We start from the raw sequence: 23,708 nt of genomic DNA, 5'->3' as shown, positions 1-23,708 counted from the left end.
GCGTGAGATTTAAGCCACCGGGTCCGAGACGCGAACCGCGGTCGACTACGTGGGAGTCCAGCGACATAGCCATTACGCTAACTGCTGGTTCCCAACCCACGATGCCCTTTTATAACACACACAGGATGGAACACCTCCCATGTGCAGGCCAGGAGCCAAGCCCTGCGTGGGAGTCAAAGCCCAGTCAAAGGCCAAACCTCCTCCAGGGAGCCCTACCCAGAGCAGCAACCCCACGGCCTGGGAGTGCCTTCCAGAGTGACACGCTTGCGATCTGAGAGCAATCACCTTTTATTTACCTAGTCTCTGTGGGAATCTAGTCAAGGATGCCTCAACATTGTTAAAATAGAAAAATGAATCAGAAATTTTGATCAATGTTTCCTAAAATCCATTATTATATACACCAAATTAAACATGCTACCCACTAAGAAGGATCTGAGAATATCCCACAGTTAAATAAAAAAGAAAAACTAAAGAAATGCCTAAAAAAGTGCAAGCCACGGTCGCCACAGAGTCACAGGACGTGCAGCGCGCACACATACAAGGACCACGGTCGCCACGGAGTCACAGGACGTGCAGCGCGCACACATACAAGAACCACGGTCGCCACGGAGTCACAGGACGTGCGGCGTGTGCATGTACGAGGACCACGGTCGCCACGGAGTCACAGGATGTGGGCGCATGCACGTACATGGATCACGGTCGCCACGGAGTCACAGGATGTGTGGCATGCATACATACAAGGACCACTGTCACCATGGAGCCACAGGACGTGCAGTGCGTGCATGTACGAGGACCACGGTCGCCACGGAGTCACAGGACGTGCAGCGCGCACACATACAAGGACCACGGTTACCACGGAGTCACAGGACATGCGGCATGTGCATGTATGAGGACCACGGTTGCCACGGAGTCACAGGACATGTGGTGCGCGCATGTACATGGACCACGGTCGCCACAGGGTCACAGGACGTGCGGCGTGCATGTACACGGACGCACAACGAGAGCGTTTGCGGCAGCTCACGGAGTTGACAGTTGCTACCGGGGGAGGCATGATAAAGGACAATAGGATCAACACTTTGGGTCAAAGCAGTTGTTGGGCCAGGGCCAGAGCCACTTCTGCCAATGCACAGCACGTCGTAGCCCGAGCTCTGTGTTTGCTCAATCCGCAGCGATGCCCGCAGCTGTGTCTGCACCCTGCAGTAGATGTCACCTTCGCACTTGCATGCCCTTCCTTCAGGCCGTGGGGAAAGGCCGCTGAGGAACCCCACTGTGTCTACATGAATGAAGGGTCTGCTTTTATTTTTTTTGAAAGAGATATTTGCTATAGGGTGCATGCACTTGCCAGAGAGACAGAGACAGAGAGACAGAAAACAAGAGCTCCTCCCCCCCACCAGGGGAGAAGGCCACACTGGAGTCCCTTCTTTTCTATTCCCCTCTGGAGATTCTGGGCATGCGCACACACCTGTGTGAGTTCCAAGCCTCTGGGTCCCGCACTTGAACCCCAATGGCCACGCGGGCATTCAGCATCTATACCATTAGCCATTAGCTGGTCCCGGAGGGTCTGGTTTTACTGCTGGGAAAGAGGGTCATGGTAGAGGCCAAGGCTGTAGGACTGTTTTAAACTCCTGATGACCGGGACTGGTAGGTGGTGTGGGTAAGGTGCTGGACTCCTACGCAGTTGACTGCGGCTGAAGTCCCAGACCCGGTGGCTTGAAACTCACACCAGGTGCTGTGTGCGTGGTGGCCAAAATCCTGAGAGGAAGGAGGAGCTGGGACTGCTGCATGGCCATCCTTAGAGAGGGTGATTTCTCACTTTCTGTCTCTCTTCTCTCTGTCTCGCCAGGGAGTGTCCATGCCCTATAGTTAAAACCTCCCTAAAGGAAAAAGGAAATCCTCTGACCACAGAATTCAGTTTCTTACAAATCTCTCCACTCATTCCAGTTGTTACAGGCCGGCCTAAACACCACAGTCTCATGGTGGTCCTGTCCCTGACTCACACAGAGCTGAAGAATGATTGTCCTGTCTCAGATGCGGCCTGCCTTCATGGTGGTCCTGTCCCTGACTCACACAGAGCCGTAGTATGATTGCCCTGTCTCAGATGCGGCCTGCCTCAATCCCAGCTTTGTGCCTAGACATAGTCTTCATTTCTCCTCTGGTCTTCTAGCACAGCAAACAGGAGAATGACTAACTCTTAACATTGGATATTTATGTCTTCTAATAATGAATTCAGGCATGTTGTAAACACACACACAGAAGCTAATGAACGAAGTTAATTCTCTTTAAATTGGCATCACCTATTATTACATCGACAGACCTAATATTTCTTTTTTTAAGGCTTTTGCCACATGCACTTGCCAGAGAGTGAGAGAGACAGTGAGAAGGAAAGTGTGAAATCAATCACCCCCCAGGGGAATGGTCACACAGCAATCCCTTCCCTACTCTTCTCTTGGGATTTTGGACATACATGGATACATGCCCAGCATGATTTTTAAGCTGCTGGGTCCAAGACTTGAACCATGGTCAGCCATGTCAGAGTTCAGTACCTTATCCACCACACTACCTGCTGGCTCCCTCAATATTTCTAACAGATACCTTTAATTGTATATGAATTCAAAGTCTTTTTATTGCGAGAGAGATTTTTGCTTAGGGTTCGTGCACTTACTGGAGAGACAGAGGGACAGAGAGTGATAAATCATCCCCCAGGGGAGATAGCCCCACCACAATCCCTTCTCTTCCATTCTCCTGTCAGGATTTTGGGCACACACGCACATGTGCCCAGAGTGAATTTTAAATTCCAAGACCTGCACCACAATTGGCCACATGGGAGTATGGCACCTTAACCACTAGCCACCTGCTGACCCAAACACAGAATCTAAGGTCGTCTGAATGTCTAGGAAAAACTTTTCTCAAGAGTATGGAGCCTGGGCTTTCAGATCGCTTCGGGTCTCATGTTAAAGCTTAAGCATCACTGAATGTCATTAGGGTAAGTGCTGTCACAGTGCCTACGTTAATAAATCAGTGCACGAGAGGAGCTCCTTTTCATAGGAGACTGGGCCAATTCTCCGCAAGTACTCCACACGCACTATTGCAGTTGTTCCGTGAATTGTTCTCAGTGAAGCCTGAGGACCTCGCCTTTCAATTCCGAGTGATCTGCAACACTTGTTTCCAGCACCTGCAGAGACATTTCCCAGACGCCGAGAGAAACTGCGCTTTCATCTTCTGAAATTAGTGTGGCTGCAATTTCACATTATCTTTAGTTGCTCAGCCTGTAGTATTGGCAGTTTATTGCTTCTCCTCGGTACTGCTAGAAGTTGAAACCTGAAGTCATTTTCTGCTTTATTGACTTACAGGAGGAAAAACTGAAATTATCCCGGTCATTAAAGGAGTACTTACAATTTTTTTGCCTTCTATTAACACGGTGGAATTATTTGTTTCGACGTTCCGCAGTATCACATTTCCTTTCTGTTCCCTGTAGATGAATTCTTTATCTATAAGAGAGGAAATAAAAAAGAAACATGAAACACCAAGGAAGTCACCAGGCTTTTGACGGACGCATGTAAAGTGAACGAGCTGGCTCTGAAAAAAAAGAACGCTGCTTTTCATCAAAGGGCCCTTTAAACATGCGAACTGCGTCCAGCTCTTCTCCACACGGCGGCACATGGGCTTCTCTCTGAACCCTTTTTCCTGCCACTGACATGAGAGCACAGCACATGCCACTCAAGGGGAAGCGACTCAGTGACCCCTGGTAACGGGAGGGGAGGCAGGCTGTACCTGGGACCACTGTGACAGGTGTGCGGACCCCTGCAGTCGGGGCTGACGGTGGGCCAGAGAGGCTGGGCTCCACTCGGAATGTGGCAGGAGCAGGTGTTGACTTGCAGCCTAGGAGCAGGTGGTCAGAGTGTTTACACACTAAGAGGAGATATTGTGGGGAGGGGATTCTTGCTTCAGACAGACCAGGGTTACCAGAGAACATGTGGGATGGTGGAGGCAGAGCAACCCAACAGCCAAGGGGACCAGACATCAGAGAGGGGGTTCTTGCTAAACCGACTTAGCAGGGTGCTTTGCTAAAACTGGATTTTACAAGGAAGTGCAAGATGAGCCTAGCTGAAGATCCAGGGGGCTCATTAAAGTCTGGCTGGGCAGCAAATTCTTTGTCAGCCCCTCAAGGGAAAAGAGACATTCTTCTTCCCTGTGAACACGGAAGTCCACTTCCCCGAGTCGCCTGTTGCTCCCTAAGGACCCGCCAAGTCCCCTGTTGGGACCACAGCATGGGACATCTGGACGGAACAACCTGCCAGGCCTTTGCAGAGCAGGGTTTACATGGCTCCTGATGAGCTGGCTGACCCCTGTTCAAGACCCCACTGTGGACTCTGCGTACCCTTTTATGAAGCTCGCTTTCTGGGAGGTTCCGACCTTGCCATGATCCCTTGGGAAGGGCTTGCCGTACCCATAGCTGTTAAGTGCAGCCGTTAAGGTTGGAAGAATTCCCCTGGGAAACTGGGTTAAATGGAAAGGTCAGTTTGGCGGAGATCTGACACGTTCACAACAGTGTCCTTTCCGGGGACTCGGTCTCCCTTCCTATTCGTTTGCGTGTTTTTAACCTCTTTCAAGGCGTTTTGAATCTTTCTTATTTGGGAAGACTACATAAAATATGGTCCATCTCAGAATAACTCTAATGAAAGGTGGGGAAGCCCCTCGCCTCTCGCCCCTCGCCCCTCAACCGTGGGCATCTGCGCCACCAGGCAGCACTGGGGCTGCTTCCCCTCGTGACACTGAAAACGGGGTCCTTTGTGCTTGTCCTTCACTCAGCGTGATGTACGCCATTGATATGTCACGGCATGTGTCACATGTCACTCTGCAGCAGGGTGGCAGCTGAGTCCTAACAAACCTCCGTGTTGCTGCATTCAAATTCGCACCGAAGACCGTTCAGAGGGATGCCAGGTTTTGGCCCTCGGACTCCTGCTGCTATGAACACTCACATCAACGCTCCTGCAGCCCGGGGCGGCGGGGGGAGTGTGGGACCACTGAGACGAGACGTGGGGCGTGTTTTCCTTTCTCTTCGAGCGGATCCAAGGCAGGAAGTGCGGCGCTCCGCTCAAGCTCAGGAAACGCGGGGCTGCCGGGGTGCCCTCGGAGCAGCAGCCCGCACCGCCGGCATGGCCCTCTGCCGGCACCTGGCAGGCCTGGACCACCTCCATCTCACCCAGCTTCCCATTTGCATCCGGGGAGGCCTCGTTATGGCGGCATCTCTTCACGTGACCATTGGCCCTCCGTCGTTCTTTTGTGAAGTACCTATTCAAAGGATTTGCCCATTTTTAATATTCTTACTCAAGAAGGAGTCCTTGCTTCAGCTCTCACAGAGAAAGTAACCGGCAGTAATGGGAGGGCAGCCAGCCTGCTTCCCGGAAGGTGCCGCTCCTGCTTCCGCCTGAACTCCCCTGAAAACCACCCATTCTGTGTCCGAGGGATCTGTGTTTACAGGCGATGCAAATAAAAGCCAAGCGTTTAACTAACGAAATAAAAAGAGATGGAGCCCTGTATACATGTGGGTACATCTTTTTGCATATATCTTTAAAAATATTGTCTACCAGAGTGTGACTTTCTTTTCCATTTTCTTAATTATATCTTTAGAGGATCAAAATAGTTTTCATTTGAATTAAATCTATTTGTTAATATTTTTCTTTTCTGCTTCGTGATTTCTGTGTCCTGGGAAATCTTTGCCTACTCCAGTATCACAACGACTTCTCTCTTACGTTTTCTTCTAGTGCTTCAGTGATATTGGTCTTCTCACTGAGGTCTGGGCTCACGTGGGCGACCTCCCCTGCAGGACGTGAGGTGATCCCAGGTGCACTTTTCCTGACACGTATCTCATCCGTTGTTCTAGCATGTTGTTGGGGAGAGTGTCTTTTTCTCACTGAATTGCCTTAGCAAGTCTTTCCTGGTCAAAATCAAATGACTATGTGTGTGTGGACTGTATCTCATCCGTTGTTCTAGCATGTTGTTGGGGAGAGTGTCTTTTTCTCACTGAATTGCCTTAGCAAGTTTTTCCTGGTCAAAAGTCCACACTGCGTGTGGACTTCTGTTTCTGAACTTCCTCGTCCATCCTGTCCCCCCATATGTGGGCTAGCAGGGTCTGTGCATCCGCTACTGCGTTCTTTCCTGAATTGGTCATTTGTGTCCCTTTTCTTTTTGGTCACACTGGATAGATGTTAGTCAATTTATCAACCTTTTCAAGTCACAGTTTTGGTACCGTCACCCTTGGTATTGTGCTCCACTTCCTCTCTTTTCTGTTTCTTCTTTCTGCTTGCTTTGGCTTTACTTTGCTTTGCTCTTGCTAACTTCTTAAGGTGGAAGCTTAGGTCTTTGGTTTAATATTTTCCATCCTTTCTAATAAAACTATTAAAAGTAAAAATTTCCCTTCATGGAGGGCATTAGCTACATCTCACAAATTTTGATGAGCTGATTTATATCATTATCTAGTCCACGCTACTCAAAGAGGTATACAGATTCAATGCAATCCCTGTCAAAATTCCAGTGTCATCTTTCACAGAGTAGAAAAACAGTATTTAAATTCCTACAGAACCACAAAAGACTGAATAGCCAAAACAATCTTTAGCGAAAAAGACAAAGCTGGCACATTAACTCTCTGATTTAAAATAGATTATAAACCAACTGCAATCATCACAATCTGGTACTAGCATGACACATTGACCAATGAAACAGGGCTGAAAGCCCAAAAATACACCCATGCATTCATGGCCAATTGGTTTTTGACAAAGCTTCCAAGAACGCACAATGGAGAAAAAACAGTCTCTTCAATAAATGGTGCTGGAAAAACTACATATCCACATGAAGATGAAGGAAAGTAGATCCTTACCTCACACCATATGAGAATTAACTTAAAATGGACTAAAGATTTAAATATACAATCTGAAATTGAAACTATTAGAAAAACTTTGTCGGGGCAATGATTTTTTTTTTTTATAACCTCAAAAGCACAAGCAATAAAAGTAAAAACAGATAAACGGGATTACATCAACCTAAAAAGTTTCTGTACACTGAAGAAAAGAATTAATAAAAAGATATCCACAGGATGGAAAAATATTTATAAACTCCACATTATTGTTTGAATTATTTCTAACTGACTCTGTGTTGTCTGCTAGGTCAAATGATTATTTAGAAATCTGAGTTTGATTTCCAAATATCTAAAATTATTCTGTCCTTCATTGCTATAGCTTTTGCATTCAAACCCAGAGGCTCAGAGAATACTCTGTACGCATTTCAGTCTTTTAAAACTCAGTAAGATATCTTGATAGCCCATGGGCCTTGGAAATATACCATATGCATATTTAATAAAATTATGGATATGGCTCAGTTTGAGTCTATTGTTTATTTTTAAAATTTTTGTGAGAGGGCACATACACTTGCTGGAGAGAGACAGGCAGGGAGGAAATTTCTCCTTCCTTTTAGGATTTTGGACAAGCATTGTACATGTGTCTAGAGTGTTTTTCAAGCCCCTGGGTCCAGGACTCGTACCCTGTAGTCATCCAAGAGGGATCCTACTGCCTTAACCAACACATCACAGGCTAGCCCTGTTTATTTTCTGTTTGCCTCCTCTACTCTCATTTCTCTCTCAATTCCTGGCTTTCATTTTATGGTTTGACTATTTTATAGAATTTTGATTTCCCAATTTTTATTTTATTTTTTAAAAGTTAATTCATTTTCCCCATGAGACAAAGGCAGAGAGAGAGAGAGAGAGAGACAGAGCAGCAACTGCAACAGGGCCTTCATGCCAGGATCACCCATGTGGTCATGTGGTCATGAGCGCACACCCACACAGCATGCTAGGGAGGTATCGGGCTGCGAGCCCAGAACCTTTCCCTGGGTTCAGCTGCATGACCACCGCACCACCACCCAGCCCCTGGTTTCCTGATTTCAGCTGCAGTTCTGTATGTTAGCTTTTGAGTGCTGTCCTAGGGATTATAATACACGCCATTACCTTTTCTAGTCCAGTCACTAATTCAGTACTTCTCACAAAATACAGAAATCTGTCCAGCTCTCCAATCCCCATCCACTGCCCATGCTGTCATGGTTGTTATACGTTTTACATTAATTTACTCCACATACTCTGTAAGACAGTGCTCTAACTTATTTATAACAGCATATAGAAGTATAAGATTAAAAGTCAAAAAGACTAAAGATTAAAAGTCAAAAAGAAAAAATAATCTTATATAATTACTCACTATTTAGTATTTCTGATGCTTTTTATTGTTGACTAAAGATCTGAGTTTACATTAGGTATCATTTCCTAGTTCTCTAAGAACTTCTTTTAGGCTTTCTGGTTGTATGGTTTGTGGGCAACAGACTCTTTTATTCTTGTTTGCTCTGAAAAATTATCTTCATTTAGCTATCATTCTTGAAAAATATTTTCTCTGAATAAAGATTTTTAGGTTGATAACTCTTGTTTGCTTTTCCTTTTAGCAGTTTGAAATTTGTTCTACTCTATGCTGATCACTATGATTTCTAATGACAATTCTGCCATTAATGAAATTATTTCCCAGCATTTAATGAGTCATTTTAATTTCACTGCTTTCAAGATTTTGTGGTTGCCTTTGGTTTTCAGTTTTACTGTGATGCTCTTTAGGTCGAACTTCTTTGTGTTTGCTTTATTTGATATTAGCTGAGCATCTTGTATTTGCAAATTGTGTCTTTGATTGCATTTTCGGCTATTAATTTGTCAAATACTTTTTCCATTGCCTCCCTCTCCTCAGCCAGCGCCCCTGCCCTGCTGCCCACCCGGCCTCACCTACACTGCTGCCGCCCGGGTGTGGCCCTCCGTCACTTCTCTTCTCTGCCGGGCGCAGCCAGACCGCTCTCATCACACCTGTTCCCTCCGTTTGGCAGAAACCGCTTGGGCCGAACCCCTCAGCCTGATGTTCCGGGTAGGCCCTGGGGCCTGGGGCCCTCGGCATGGAGCATGCCAGAACCTCAGTGCCTTACCCGCTCAGCGCGTGCGCGGGCCTCTGCTCTGTCTGCAAGGCCTGTCCCCTCCTGCCGGGTAAGGCCTTTCTGCACTCAGCAGAAACGTCGCCTCCATGAGAGCCCTTCACACCTCGGCCAGGCAGGACAAACCCTCTCTGCCCGCAGTCCCCACTCCATCTGCACTGTACCACCCACAGCAGTGCGGTGCACACCGGGACGATCTCCATCTCCTCCACTAGAGGGCACGCTGCTCAAGGGAAGAGGCCGCTCTCATTTTCCAATACTCGCGCGAGGAAGGGCCTGAGATTAGGTGCTAAAACATGTGTGATGAAGGAGGAGATTAATACCGTCACAGGTCTGATCCACCACATATCCACCTCCCATCTAATCAGCGAAACCATGGGCACGAGACGGACTGCCCTAGGACGAGGAGGTTGCAGCAGAGGCGGAAAGGAAGCGGGAACACACATGCGTTTCCGAATGACCCTGTTGTGCCTTTTCATGAGATTCTGCTGCAGCTCTTTTATCCTCAGCACTGCAGCAGGACAAGACGGTACTTGGAGGAGCGCGTCTGAGTGCGACAGGAACAGATACACCTGGAAAGCCAAGACCGAGGGGGTCCTAAGAATCCTAGTATGAGCTTCTTAGGGAAGGATTTTGCCTCAACGAACTTACACCACCACCGACTGCTAGCTCCCTGTCAAATCGCCAGCACTCCGCAGTTATACTATCTAACCTCATTGCCCTGTGTACCTCCATAACTCATCAAGGCTGAAAACACTAAAGAAATTAGAAATACATTGCATTGGTAATTTGCTAATGGCACAAGGAAGAAAGTTACCTTTCATTTTGTTTTGCCTCCCCAAACAGTGACATAAAAATATATAACAAATGTAGCAAATCATTTTTGTTACTATTCCAAAAATAAAAGTCTAGTCATTTATACTGGGAGTGTCAAATATCAGCTGACTTTATGTGTTACACAATTGTGCATGATAATACTGTATTTTATGAGAAGGCTTCAAAGCCAGCAGGTGGCGTGATGGTTAAGGCACGGGATTCACACATGGCCAGCCACGGCTAGAACACTGGACCTGGTGCGTGTGTGTGCGTGCCCAAAACCTCAGGAGGAGACCTGAAGGAGGAGGTCTGTGGCATAGCCATCTCCCTTGGAGGGTGATTTCTCATTTTCCCTCTCTCTGTCTCCAGAGAGTGCATGTACTCTATGGGGGAAAAAAAAGGAAAAAAAAAAAAACTTAGGAAAAGAGATTTTCAAAGGTCCTACCCATGATAAAAATTTAAATAATGTGTTGGCATCTTATGATCTATAGATTTGTTAACAATTAATCTCACTCAGTTGTCATCACCAACCACAATTTACGGTGGTTAGTTTTGAAGAGTATATTAACCTTTCATTGTATAAATATCACAGAGAATCCCTGCATAGGAATAGACTTTAACTTCTGAAACAAATAGCACACACAATGAAAGATGTAAATTCGATTTTTCATGTTCATCTTCTTGTAACTTTCACTAATTGCTGATAGGAACATTGCCCATTCATCTGTTGCCTGCTTTATGTTCCAGAGTGATTTGCATTTATGTATGTTCCATAACCGACAGCATGCTATGTACACATTTGTTTTCATGAGACGGTCAACAACAACATCATGGTCATACAACTTTTTAAAATTTTTTTAAAAATTAATAATTTTATTTAACTTTATTTATTTATTTATTTATTTTTAAAATAATTGACCAGAGGGTGACAGAGTGTGAGAGAGAGAGAGAGAGAGAGAAAGCAAGCTAACATGTCCTGGACTCGAACTGCCATCGGCCACATGGGAGTCCAGCGCCCTTAACCACCACACCACCTGCCAGCCCCAGAAAACGTTAATCTGTAATCCCTAGTACCCCTACTATAGACTCAAAATACTGTTTCCCATCCAGTGAAACCAGGGCTCCTTCTACAGACAGCTGACTCCAGGTCTGTGGTAAGACTGAGACCACGCACGCTAGCAGAATCTATTAGAATCATGGTGAAGTGACTCAGAAACCAGCTTAAAGAGGCCCACTGGGCAAGGACAGGCCATATGGAGAATCAACAGGAGTAATAACTGCGAAGGGCGGGACTCACCAACCATACTGAAGTCTAGGCATCTTTTACAACATAATACATAAAACGCTTCTAACGACACAAACACCTGACTCGTGATCATCCCTGGAGAACGCTTACAAATTCAAACATTATTTAGAGACAGATTTTGAGGAAAAGGAAAGAATCAAGACCATTTCCCTCAGTGGTATCATAGTGTAGCCAAATTGGAGACAAGGGGAAGTTTCATTTTACAGAAGTACGCCAATTACTGAATGAGATAAAGCTTGGCAGGATTAGAAGATGACTATTTTGGCGTTCCTAATGAGTTAAGATAAAGATCATTAGTGGCTGTTAACACAAATGGAAGATAATCAGCATTAAGGCCCTACCCAAGGAAGAAAACGACACAGCCAATGAGAAGTCTTACTGAAAGAAATAGACGGATGCAGTAAAGGAACTAAAGGAAATCGGACCCGAATCTACTCACACTGGCTCAGCCTCAACTCGCAGGAGCTGTGGGAAACAGAAACTCGTTCCAGTCAGTATCTGAAGGACCCGAGTCGGAGACTGAAGAACTGCAGGACGTGACCTAGTTTCCTCAACAAGTACTGCCGTTTATGCGACACTGAAGAATTTGAACACTAGTCGCACAGTGAGTGCTACTGAGAAACCATTGTTTCCTGGCGTCGGGTTTTCTTTTTAGTATGATATGGTGGTTGCTTTTCTACTCTCAGTGGTAACTAGGCCTTAGTGTAGGGACGTGTGTAGTGACACATACGGCTGAGGTTACGCGCTGAGTCTGCTCCTAAATGACGTGGCAGGAGAAAAGGGTGCCACGTGCATGAAATGAAACCGGCCATTAGGAAATACGTGTTGGAGTTGGGCTAGGAGTTCCTGAGGGCCCATTTACTACTCCTTCTACCTGTTCTTAAGTTTAAAATTTTCTATAACAAAAAGTTAAAGCTAATTTTTGGATTCACGTGCTTTTTAGAAAACTGGGCAGCTGTAACAGGAATGCAGACGCCGCCCAGCCCTTCATCGTGCCCTCTGCGAGTCCCCACGGCTGTCTGTGTGGGCAGTTAGGTCGCGGGCACCCACCTATCACTGTGCTGTCACCCTACTTCTCCTTTCCCTTCGCAGCTGGGAGTCGGCACGTAAACTTTTTTTTTCTTTTTTTGAGAGGTTTTTTTTTTTTCACTATAGGGCGCGTGCACTCGCCAGACAGACAGAGAGAGACATAGAGACAGAAAGCGAGAAATCACCCCCCAGGGGGGATGGTCACGCCGCAATCCCTTCTCCTCCATTCTCCTCCCGGGATCTTGGGCACGCACGCACACGCGCCCGGCGTGAGTTTTAAGCCACCGGGTCCGGGACACGAACCATGGTCGACTACGTGGGAGTCCAGCGACATAGCCATTACGCTAACTGCTGGTTCCCTCGACATGTAAACTTGGACTGGTTAGTGACAGTCTAAAACCAGAGCGAGGTTCGCTGCCTCTGACCACGACTGATTTTCACTGGCTTTCAAATAGTGAAGTCTGCAGCAAGTTACCAAAAGAGTCACCGACGGCTAAAAAGCTGACTTTAGGGACTACCCTGTGCCAGGAAACACAAACCAAGTGCAATAATTTTAGTTGGGGGGCCAGCAGGTGGCGTGGTGGTTAAGGCACTGAACTCCCACATGGCCAACTGCAGGTGAAGTCCAGGACCTGGTGGCTTGCTTTCTCACTTTCCATCTTTCTCTTTCGCTCTGTCTCTGGTGTGCAAATTTAAGTGTGTGTGTGTGTGTGTGTGTGTGTGTGTGTGTGCATGTCAAAATAGAGAGAGAGAGAGAGAGAGAGAGAGTTATTTAAAATTAAAATGTTTTAGTTGGACTACATGATCTAGAGTGACATCATGTGTAGTCACTAGTTATATGTTCCTATTAATAAAAACAGGTTAAAATGCAATCAGATTTAAAGTGTGGTTCCCCTTTTGTACTAGACACGTATTGAGCACTCAGCGGTCACGCGTGCTGGGCGGGCAGGACAGGCATCGTGGGTCCAGGACCTCTCCACTGTTGCAGGAGACACTGTTTGGACAGCCTCACCTCGAAGGTTACAGTCGGTGAGCACACTCCCCTCAAAGAGTGTCTTCGTCCACGCCGTAACGTATGCTTTATTCGAAAGAACGCAACACCCATCTCAGGCCACAGCTATCAGAGAAAAGCAAAGGACATCCTCACAGCTACTTAGAACTTTGGATCCCTTCTGCCACTCATGTGTCTCCATTCTTACCGACAATGCAGGTGACAGTTACGGGGGAAATCTTTGAACAGTTAAAATATTTCCAGGATAACCCAAATGTCGCAATACCTTGATAAGAATTTGAGCTTGTGTTGTATTGAGAGCTCCAGTGACCACCCTGAGAATCAGTGGATGAAAAAGTGGGCACCTGAGCCAGCAGACGGCACAGTGGTTAAGGCCTGGATCCCACATGAGGGAGGTTCAAGTCCTGGACCTGGTTGCTTGAAAATCACATGGGGCATGTGTGCATGCACGCCCAAAAATCTCGTGAGGAGAATGGAGGAGAAAGAATCGCAGCGTGGCCATTGTTGCTTGGGGAGATTATTCACTCCCCGATCCCTGCTCCCACTGTCTCTCTCCAGGGAGCACATGTACCCTTTAGCAAGTGAAAACAAACAGAAATGAAACGGAGGAACCTAACGTTGAGAAAACGACCAAGGGAGGTCTGTTTTGGGGACTGTGTTAAATTCATATGTGCTTTGTGGAGGACCCAACATGGCAGCTTCTTACTTTTATTGCACAAGAACTGCACAGTGCCCTGAGACACCCGTGCTGGGTGCACGCAGATGGTGGGGGCACAGATGCGTCCATTCTGCATGGCTAAAGCAGACAAGGACTCACTTTCATGAGAATGTGTTTGAGGATGTGGGGGTTTCCAAGGAGAAGCATGATGGGCCCGGAAAGCGAAACTCAAAGAAAAAATAACAAATACCTCATTGTTAAAAAATGTGCCGTGTGCAGATGCTCTGCAGGGCACATGGGTGTGTGTGAGCAGGCACCCCGGCCCTGCCTCACAGAGCACACGGGGACAATGGGTGCCGGCCACAGGAACGCTCCGTGGGAATCACAGCTTGTGCTGCACGGTGTGGTTCCCTCCCAGCATGGAAGTAAATCTGCTGATGTTACTAGGAAATAGATTTCCCATGTGGGAGAAGGAAAACCACACTTAAAGGCGTTGAACTTGAGTTAAGCATGGAAACCCTGGCCCAGCCACAGCGCTGCAGCAGTAGCAAGGCTCTGTGATGCCGGCACCATGTGTAAGACCAGGGCTCGGTTCCTGTGTCCTCCTGCACCTGCTCGGCACACAGGAGCTCGCCCATGAGCCAGGCCAGCTGGCCAAAGGCTGGCGGGGGTGGGTCACGGCATGCAATATGGCTGACGGTGCTAGTCTTTTTCTTTCTTTCTCTCTCTCTCTCTGCGTCTCTGTCTCTTTCTCTGTGTGTCTAGCTCTTGCTTTCATGAAGTCAACAAATAAAGTTTATAAATATTAAAACCCTGTGATGTTAACTTTACATTGGAAATATCAATAGAAACTAGTGTTTGATGATTTTTCAAAAACTTTGTATTTGCTGCATTTGCCCATGGAAAAGACCAGAAGCACAATCATTTTAGACACCCAGATTGGTGTGTCTAAGTACTGTTTTCACTGAAAGAACCATGGCTCCTTGAAAATAAGAGATGTTTCTAGCCCAGAGGCACCGGAAGGGCAGAATGGACCTGGAATACCTGGCTGGCCAGAGCAGATCAACAGGGCGATGACTGAGAGGACCATCAGGAGACCAGAGCGGAGGGCGAGAACGGCGTTTCCTACCCACCCAACTTTTCAGGGCCTTCTCCTTGATGCTGGGCTCAGATGCACGACTTGAGCTCTCCACTGGGGTGTTAGCACACACGAGTGAGCAGACCCTGGGAAGGCCCACCACAGAGGGCGGGTCCTCTCTTGGCTTCTGCCATTGCCAGGAGACAAACCTGACTGGCTGAGAGCCAAGGATGCATGGAGCCAGGCTGAGGCCCCCAAATCATCCCAGAAGAGGCTACTTTTTTTAAAGAATAATTTTTAAAATTTTTATTTATTATAATTATTTTTCAGTTTGACCAGAGAGAGGGATAAAGTAAGGAAGCACATCACCAGGTCCAGGACTTGAACTACAGTTGGCCATACGGGAGTCCAGTGCTTAACCACCATGCCACCTGTCGGCCCCACAGAGGCCATTCTTGATCAGTCAACAGCAGTTGGCTCCCCAACCACTGAGCAAACCGGCCAAGTGAGAAAGGAAGTTACCCCTTTTCCCACCAGCTGACAATTGGGCGTGTGGGAACACTGTGGGCGGCGGCTTGTCACACGGTGCCTTTGCAGCACGAGATAACTGACACCACACAGAGCCAGCTAGACGTGCTCTCGGCGCCAGGGCTGGGACGGTCGGGCATGACAGAACCGCGCTGCAGGGTTTTAAACATCCTTGAATATACAAATCAACGTGAGTGCACATACGACGTGGAACTCACAACAGCAAAACCTCCTGCCACGACTGGGTGCCAGCTCCCTGAGGGCCGGTCACCGCGCAGACGCCTAAGGCACTCATTCTGGGTGGCCTGTCCGAGGGCAAGTCCCTCCTGCCAGAAGGCCGTGAGAGCTAACGCTGAAGGAAGACCCCCGAGAACCTCACCCCTGACTGCCTCTGCGGGAAGCTTGACTCGGGTCTGGACCAACAGTCACAAAACTCCTCCAGGGGAAAGTGGCTGGGGTATTTGTCCCGCACCAAACATCAGTCAGTCTCAATGGCAAAAACATGTTTATAATGCAGAAACTTGGCAGCCACCTCCTCACCCCACGAAGCCACTTCAGAGCACCGCATGGGACTGCGGCCACACGGGTGAGTGTGCTAACTCGTCAGGAACCTCCGCAGACCCAGGGCGTGGGACATTCTATGCTGGCCACACGGGTGAGTGTGCTAACTCGTCAGGAACCTCCGCAGCCCCAGGGCGTGGGACATTCTACACCACCACTGGCCTAGTCTGGGGAAACGACGCACATCTCGGGAAAGAGGAGCTGTTCTACGCTGACGGAGACTAAGAGACCTCGTCAACTGTAATTAGGATCCTTAATCTGATCCAGGCTGGGAGGAGAAAGGGACAATAGGGGGTGGACAGGAAGTGGACGCTCGGCCCGGGACTCCGACGCTCAGGGAGCTCCGGTCGCCTGGGCAGGTGAGGTGGTGTCGTGGCCTGCAGGGTGTGCTTTGGAGTCGTGTTTCAGCATTCAGGGATGGAGCACAATGCTGGCAGTGCTGATACTGAAATACGTTCAGGAGGAAACACGGCAAGAACGTGGCATGCTGGGATTGCTAAGGTGGGCACCACTGCCCCGGCAAAATGGTGCTCACTTTACCCTCCTATTGTTCGAGTTTACATTTTCATTGAAAAGGAGGCAGGAAGCAAACCATCACCGCCCCTGCGTCAGGCTGGGTGGACACAGGAGCTCTGGTCCACAGAAAGGGTCTGCTCCGTTGGAAGGGAGCAGTTGGGGGCACCTGAGGCTTCTCTGTGATTCATCAGGCAGGTGGTCCCCACCTGGGGGTTTGAGAGGCCCTGGAGGGAGGGTGCCAGGCCCGAGTAACCAGCCCTAGGGATCAGGAAACAAGGGCGGGAAGCGGGGAGCCCAAGGGGAAGCCGATGCCCACACTCTGCCCAGAAAGACTGAGTCTCAAGAGGGGAGAACGCAGAATCTGGGGCTGATGCTGGACGTCGGCAGCGAGGCTGAGGTCTAGTGAGTGTGTTCAGGCCGGAGAGAAACAAAAACTTCGGAAAAAAGAGAAAAAAAAGAAAACATTTTGCATTCTGGTTTACATCACGGAACTGCCATAGGGAAGCAGCACTGGCTCAGAAGAGGTCAATGGTCTGCCTTTCCAAAGGGCAAGCTTTCTAACTCTGCTCCCTAACGTCTAGATGTCTAAATGCCAAGGGCACCCCGGCCCTGCCAGTGTGCACTTACGCGACTCTCAGGCGGCTGCTGAGACCAGGGAGTTCCCAGCGCACTGTCAGCCGTGAGATGGAGATGTGAGCCTCACTCGCTGGTTAATTTGCTCCCTGGCTCAGAGGCCTCTGATTAGAACCCATGCCAGCGACACACACGTGTCAGGTACGGGCTTGGACAGTTAACGGTCCTACTCCCCCGCAGAGTCCCGCGGTGGAGGGGTGTTGGGAAACTGCCCGTCCTTCAGGTCTCCTTCCCATGAAGGCTGCAACCAGGCGCTGCGTCCTCCAGGTCCCACGGCCTTAGCTTTAGAAAACCTTAGTTCTTGGAAACAACTAATCTGGTTGTTGGGGTGGGAACGGGGGAGTGCACAGACAGGCAGAACAGCGGAATCAGGGCATCAAATTCCGGGGGCTTCCGATGATGGAAGAATTGCACCGTGCCATCAGATGGACCGTGGCCTCAGCTTGGAGCAGCCACGTTTCAAAAGTGGCTTCGGGAGACTTACATCTTCCTGAGTTTTCACTGTCAGATCCGAGACTGCCCAGCTTTCATCTCTAACTAGTGGACTGCCCAAAAGCTTTTAAAATATTTTAAATTTCCATTCTTCTTATGCGCCTCGATAGAGTCGTGCTTAAACTTTCATCAGTTCATTATATTAAAACTCTACAAAAAAATCAACAAAGTACTTTCTGCATTTACTATTGCAACCATATGCTCATGTAGCTAAAGAAAAGCAATTTATTTTCAGAATTAAGATTTGTTTTTTCAATTTACTTTTTCATCTTAGTCTATCATAAAGGAACATTTGGGGGCTGGACGGGGCCCAGACATTCTGCGAGGCTGACCCACAGGGTTCGTGTCTGGAGCCCTTCCTGAGTATTCTGGGTACGTGTGTGCCCATGAAGAGGGCTGACTGAGGCTAGGTGTGAATCAGCAAAGAAGAAATATCCTTCAATGTTGATTTAAAAATAAATCAGAGAAGGGCTTTACTGATAACACATTTCAAAGTATATTTACATGGGCTGTCATAAAAATCTAAGATTCCCTGAAGGGTGTCTAAAATGATTATAATATAATGTTTCTGTGATTTAGTAAACCTCACTTAGAGCAGACCAATAACAAGTATTATGAAAGATGTCAAAAACAATTCTAAAAACTTCGAAAGACATGAGAAACAAAAGATCATCAGTTACTTCTCCAGCAGAATGTGAAGAATTGTCGAGTGCACCTGCTGGGTGACCGGACTCTGGGTGTCAGCCCCTGCACTTGGCTCTGAGAGGCCTAGGACTTGGTAAGTTGCAGGGCAGACAGGAGTGCAAAGGAGTCGTAGAAAGATGAGTATCTGCTGTGGCTGTGGAGACGGAGTTGGCCCTTTGTCCACCCCACCCCAAAGAAGAGGCCAGTTTTGCAGCAAATTCACCTAAGCATTCTACTTGTCTATTTGTATGCATTTGTATTCATTTCCTTACACGTTCCTGGGTCTCTCATTAATTCATAAGCTAAATAAAATCTTTGACACGTATTTATTTTTTTATTTGTAAGCCTCATGGTCTTTATCGTTAAGAAATTCTTCTTCCATAAAAATTTAGTATGAATAAAGTCTCACGGATGGCCTATGAAAAAATGGATCAAACACTGGAAAGTGACTTTGACTACCTGTTTGTTTCAAAATAAAACCATTTACACTTAAGCATACTGTTGTATCAAATACAGATTCCACTAAAATCGGCCACTCTTCAAGTCATGAGCCATTAGTGGGTTCCTACATTCATCAGTCAGTGAGGGTCGGTGGCTGCTGTTCGGCGCCACGGTGTTAGCAAGTGAACACTTTGCAGAACGTGCCCCACGCCCGGCTCTCAGCTGTCCTTTCAACCGCGCCATGGCCGAGCCAGGGCTGACTCCCTCCAGGTTTCCGTCAGCGGGCTTCTGTGACTGGCTGCTCCCAGCACGCGATGCACCTGTGTGACACCTGACTGTGGGCCGGCGTTACGCCAAGGTCGCAGCCGACTGCAGGACGGGAGGCGAGTTTGTGTCAAATTTCTTCACCTTAACTAATTGTCAGGAAACGAACTAGTAAATAAAGATACCCAGAGGTCTAATTGGAATGGCTATCTTATTTTAAACTTCCATTACAAATAATCACCTTCCACTAGCAAAGACTAATGGTGGGCCGAAAGACAGAAGCTGCCAAGAAGATTTCGTCAAGAAAACCTCTGGGGCCCAGCCACGGCAGCCTGCACTGCTAAATGTGTACCTCAGAGGCCGGGACCCCATGAGAGGCCTGGCTCGTTCCCAGTGGAGCCTACGGTGGGCACCGCGGCATGCACCTGCAGTCCCAGCTGGCCGACTGAGGGCGGAGGACTGTGACGGGGAAAGACTCTGGCTTAAAAAAAGAGAAAAAAGAAGAAAGAAAGGGAAGAAGGAAGAAAAAAAAGGAAAAAAGAAACACTGATGAAATTGCCAGGGATAGGAGACAGAGGTCGGACGAAGCTTGGCCTCGGAGTCTGGAAATCTGTCTTCAGTTTCGGGCTCTGCCCCAGACTGGCTGCCAGAAGTGTGCCGTGAAGCTCCTAAGGCAGAGTGCTGACAGACAGCACACGCTGGTCTCCTCTCTTCTTCATGCCTGCTGGCAGGAATGTTTTTCTGATGGCTGGAGCTCAAGCGGACATCTTGGACATTTAGGTGATCTTAGAAGTGGGATTTAAAAGTGAAATAGAGCAGAGACCCTGCCTCCTGACATGCGTGAGAGAGACACATACACCTGACAGGCAAAGGCGCACTCACTGTGCTTCAGCAGTGTGTTTCCGTGTTTCCGCGGCTGAGAGCGGAAGCCAGTCCTCAGGGAGATACGGTCATGCTCGACTCTGGTTCCCGGACTCCAAGCCAGGGGAATCTGGTGCTGGTCCCCTCACTGTGTTCCTTGAGAGGTTTCCTTATCTCCCTTTCTCCTTTAATAATGAAATATCTGATTGTTCTGAGAGTGGCTGTGTTGATTAACGGGAGCATCCATGCAGAGCCGTACTGGAAGTAAGGAGAAACGAGAACGCTGACAAACGCGAGCTGCCACCCCAGCCGCTCGGTCTCTGCCATGCCTGCTCATCGCACACGCCTGGTGCTTCATCTGAACAGGGAGCCACATTCTAGGACAGTTCGGAGAAGCTTGCTTCTGCACCCTCGTCCTTATGGCTTAAAATGATCGAACGCAAACCGCAGGCAGGCGCTCTCTCGCGGAGTGAGCAAAATCACGACACCGTCTGCTCCTTAGGGTAAACAGAGCAACACAGACTGATGGAGGGTCTCTCCCAGTAGGGACGTCATCTCTGCAGCAGTCATGCTCCCTCAGGAGTGCCGGGCTGTACGGGGACACCGTGGGCTGCTTCCTTCGGGAAGGCCTGGCGCGGGTGGCTGGCACGCGGTGTCAGGCAGGTCTGGCCACAGCGCCTGCTGGCCGAGCCCATCTGTCGTAGCAGAGCATGAGTGGGGCCTCCCCGGCTCTTAGGCACCGTTGGCGCCAATGAAGGGAGACCACCACTGGGCTCCACCTGCCTGGCTCCTCCCAGGCTGCAGAGTGGGGCAAGTTTACCAAACAGCAGCATTATGATAAATTCGCATTTGTCTTAAGACCATGGTTCTGACCAAGGAGTATTTCCCTCTGGCCTTGACCTGCACAAGCTTCACTGGAATCTTTGGAGAAAGTCTTTCACTCAGTGAGCTCCAACCCTCTGGCCTGAAAGCCGCTGAGCTGGGTGATGCTCTGAGCTACGAGTGGGTGGGGTACTCGTCACACACGAGGCTCAATATAGCCTAGCCACGTGGGAGGCAGTCCTTGCACTCAGTCCTACCAAGTGAGGCCCATGTCCAGGTCGCTAGCCTGAAGGCCTGGCCCATCCCCCGTCACTGCCTAGTCCCCGCATAGCCTTTCACTCTCCTGTGCCTCGATATCCCCAGATGAACGAACAGGACTTGAATAATGCCTGCCTTTCAGTGTCTGGGCTCACCTTTTAGGCATGACTATGGTTTTTTTTTTTTTTTTTTTTTTTTGGGGGTTTTTCCTTAAGGGAGCCGGGGGCGCTTGAGAGGTTTTTCACTATAGGGCGCGTGTGCTCGCCAGACAGACAGAGACACAGAGACAGAAAGCGAGAAATCACCCCCCCCAGGGAGGATGGTCACGCTGCAGTCCCTTCTCCTCCATTCTCCTCTCGGGATCTTGGGCACGCGGGCACGCACGCACACACGCCCGGCGTGAGTTTGAAGCCACTGGGTTCGGGATGCGAACCGCGGTCGACTACGTGGGAGTCCAGCGACGTAGCCATTACGCTAACTGCTGGTTCCCGGCATGACTACGTTTTAAGCATTAGGGACAGATAGTGTGATTGGCAGGAAACGACCAGTGACAAGGCCCAAGCCTCTGGGTAACGGCGATCTCCCCGTGGTAATTCTCAGGGCTCCACAGCAGTGCTTGACAGGCAGGAGCAGACAGAATCCAGACCTGGAGCGAGCAGTGCTACGGTCTTTCTGGGCATGTGTAAGAGGACTTCGAGATGCTCACGGAACAATGGGATTAAAGTATGAGCTTATTTTGGTGCACAAAAAAGTTCACAATCCATGCATAGTTTTCCCTAATTACATTTCCCATGAACTTCCCGAAGACCCTGTGTGTTCCTAATAAGACTGGTACTTTATCATCGGAACTAAGACCCCTGACAGAGCAGGGGTCGCTTCAGTAATCACGGCAGGGCAAGCGATGTCACCAGGATACGGACATCGGCTAATCCCCAGACTGGGAGTACCTGAAGTACTGCTCACTAATTAATAAGGCTAGTACTGGCAGAAGCGAGCTTTCACATTCCCACAGCTTTATTCAAAATCCTGACCTAATTCGATGGACGTAGGCTTCACTGTAGTGTATTCGCAACGAGCGGATAACTAACGACACTTGAACTGCCAGGACCAGGACCGTCAAGCTGACAATTACGTTCCATGCGAGCCATCAACAAAGGTTCTAATTTAGGAAGCAACAAATCAACCCTCTCAAAAACGAGCAAATTGACCTGCAGTGTGACGTAACCATACCATAAGGTTCGCTGCGCTCTAGTTCACATTAGTACCGTCATCCACAGAGTCAATGGCGTCTCGGCTGTGCCGTGGTGAAAGACATTGTCTTCACTGGGGAAGCAGCATCCGCGTTAATGGGACACACCTCAGTCAAAGGCAGCGCTGCAGTCTTCGGCCGGTCATGAGTTCTGTCCTGTTAGCTGGTGGGAATGTTCAGCTCCAGTTATAGCAAGGAGGAGAGCTGACAAAGGTCATCCCTGCGTCTCACTGATGGGACTGCCTGGTGGACGGTGCAGGTGCTGGGGAAGTGGTGTTGAAAGTCGCAACCTGCAGAGCAGTGTCTGCTTACTCTGCCAGGGAAGAGATTTTGTAAGTGCTCAAGTGCTGCTGTTTCCCTTTCTCCTGTTGCCTTTGCCTTTGCTTCAGTGCATGCGACTGTTATTTGCATGTTCACACTGTCATGTATTAAACAGGAATGGTACAGCCATCAGCCAGATGCAACCTAATAGGAAAAATACATACTTTCCCCTATATCAACACCATGAAATTACACAGCAAACCTTCCTTTCCCAAACAATATCATTATACCTTATTTATTCTGTGGAACTAAATAATGTCACCCAGATCAGCAACAGTAACTCCTGCACACACGTGTATGCATGTACACACATGTGCACACACCTGCCTAGTCCCAACGTAGCTGCTTTTACGAACAGGTGAGTCCATGACTCTCCTCCCAAACCCTGTCCTAGGTTGCTTGCTCAGTAAAACTCATTTAGGAAATCTGGTTTAAGTCACTGTCTCGGCTAGACACGGGCTAAAAGACACTCTCTCACCAAGCACGGAAGACCCCTCAGCGCTCCTTTCCTCCCAGCGGAACAGCTGGATGCGCCCCTGCAAGGACCCTTAGAAGAGGAATGTGACTTTGCCTCGTCCCCCTTAATGGAGCCACACCATCTCTGCAGCTCAGAGGGTCTCATACCTATTGCCCGGGGTGGCCCTGCACACAGGCCCTGCACAGGAGCGAAGGAGCGGACAGTCACCCTGGCCCTCACTCAAGGCAATCTCCACCATCCCCAGTCCTGGGTTTATGCTTTTCTTTTCCTGCTGCCCCTGGGTACTTCTCCTATGAAGGGAGAGACCCTGTCATGGTGCCATTTTACACAACAAACACACAAGGAACGTTTCAAAGGAAAAAATTATAATAACAACTCGAAGGAAGCCTGTGAGTAACACTGGAATATCAGGACAGCCTTGGGTGCTACAGACCATGCAAGGACACTGCCAAAACAGAGCCCCCACAGCACTGGTGTAACCTGCACATGGAGCCCCCACAGTGCTGGAGTAACCTGCATACAGAGCCCCCAGTGCTGGAGTAACCTGCACACAGAGCCCCCGGTGCTGGAGTAACCTGCACACGGAGCCCCCACAGCGCTGGAGTAACCTGCACATGGAGCCCACACAGTGCTGGAGTAACCTGCACACAGAGCCCCCAGTGCTGGAGTAACCTGCACACGGAGCCCACACAGTG

General features: G+C 48.7%; 1 protein-coding gene across 1 annotated transcript in view; it reads right to left on the bottom strand.

The window, feature by feature from the left end:
• Window positions 1–23,708, bottom strand: part of DPP6 (dipeptidyl peptidase like 6) — a 510,008-nt gene that overhangs the window by 293,283 nt on the left and 193,017 nt on the right. Inside the window, exon 4 of the mRNA XM_006143805.1 lies at window positions 3,394–3,488. Coding sequence (XP_006143867.1) covers window positions 3,394–3,488 — 95 coding nt within the window. The remainder of the gene's footprint in view (window positions 1–3,393; window positions 3,489–23,708) is intronic.

Source organism: Tupaia chinensis, unplaced genomic scaffold (assembly GCF_000334495.1).
Source record: "Tupaia chinensis unplaced genomic scaffold, TupChi_1.0 Scaffold000110_1, whole genome shotgun sequence".
Classification (NCBI taxonomy): domain Eukaryota; kingdom Metazoa; phylum Chordata; class Mammalia; order Scandentia; family Tupaiidae; genus Tupaia; species Tupaia belangeri.
This window is presented reverse-complemented; position numbering and strand designations above follow the sequence as displayed.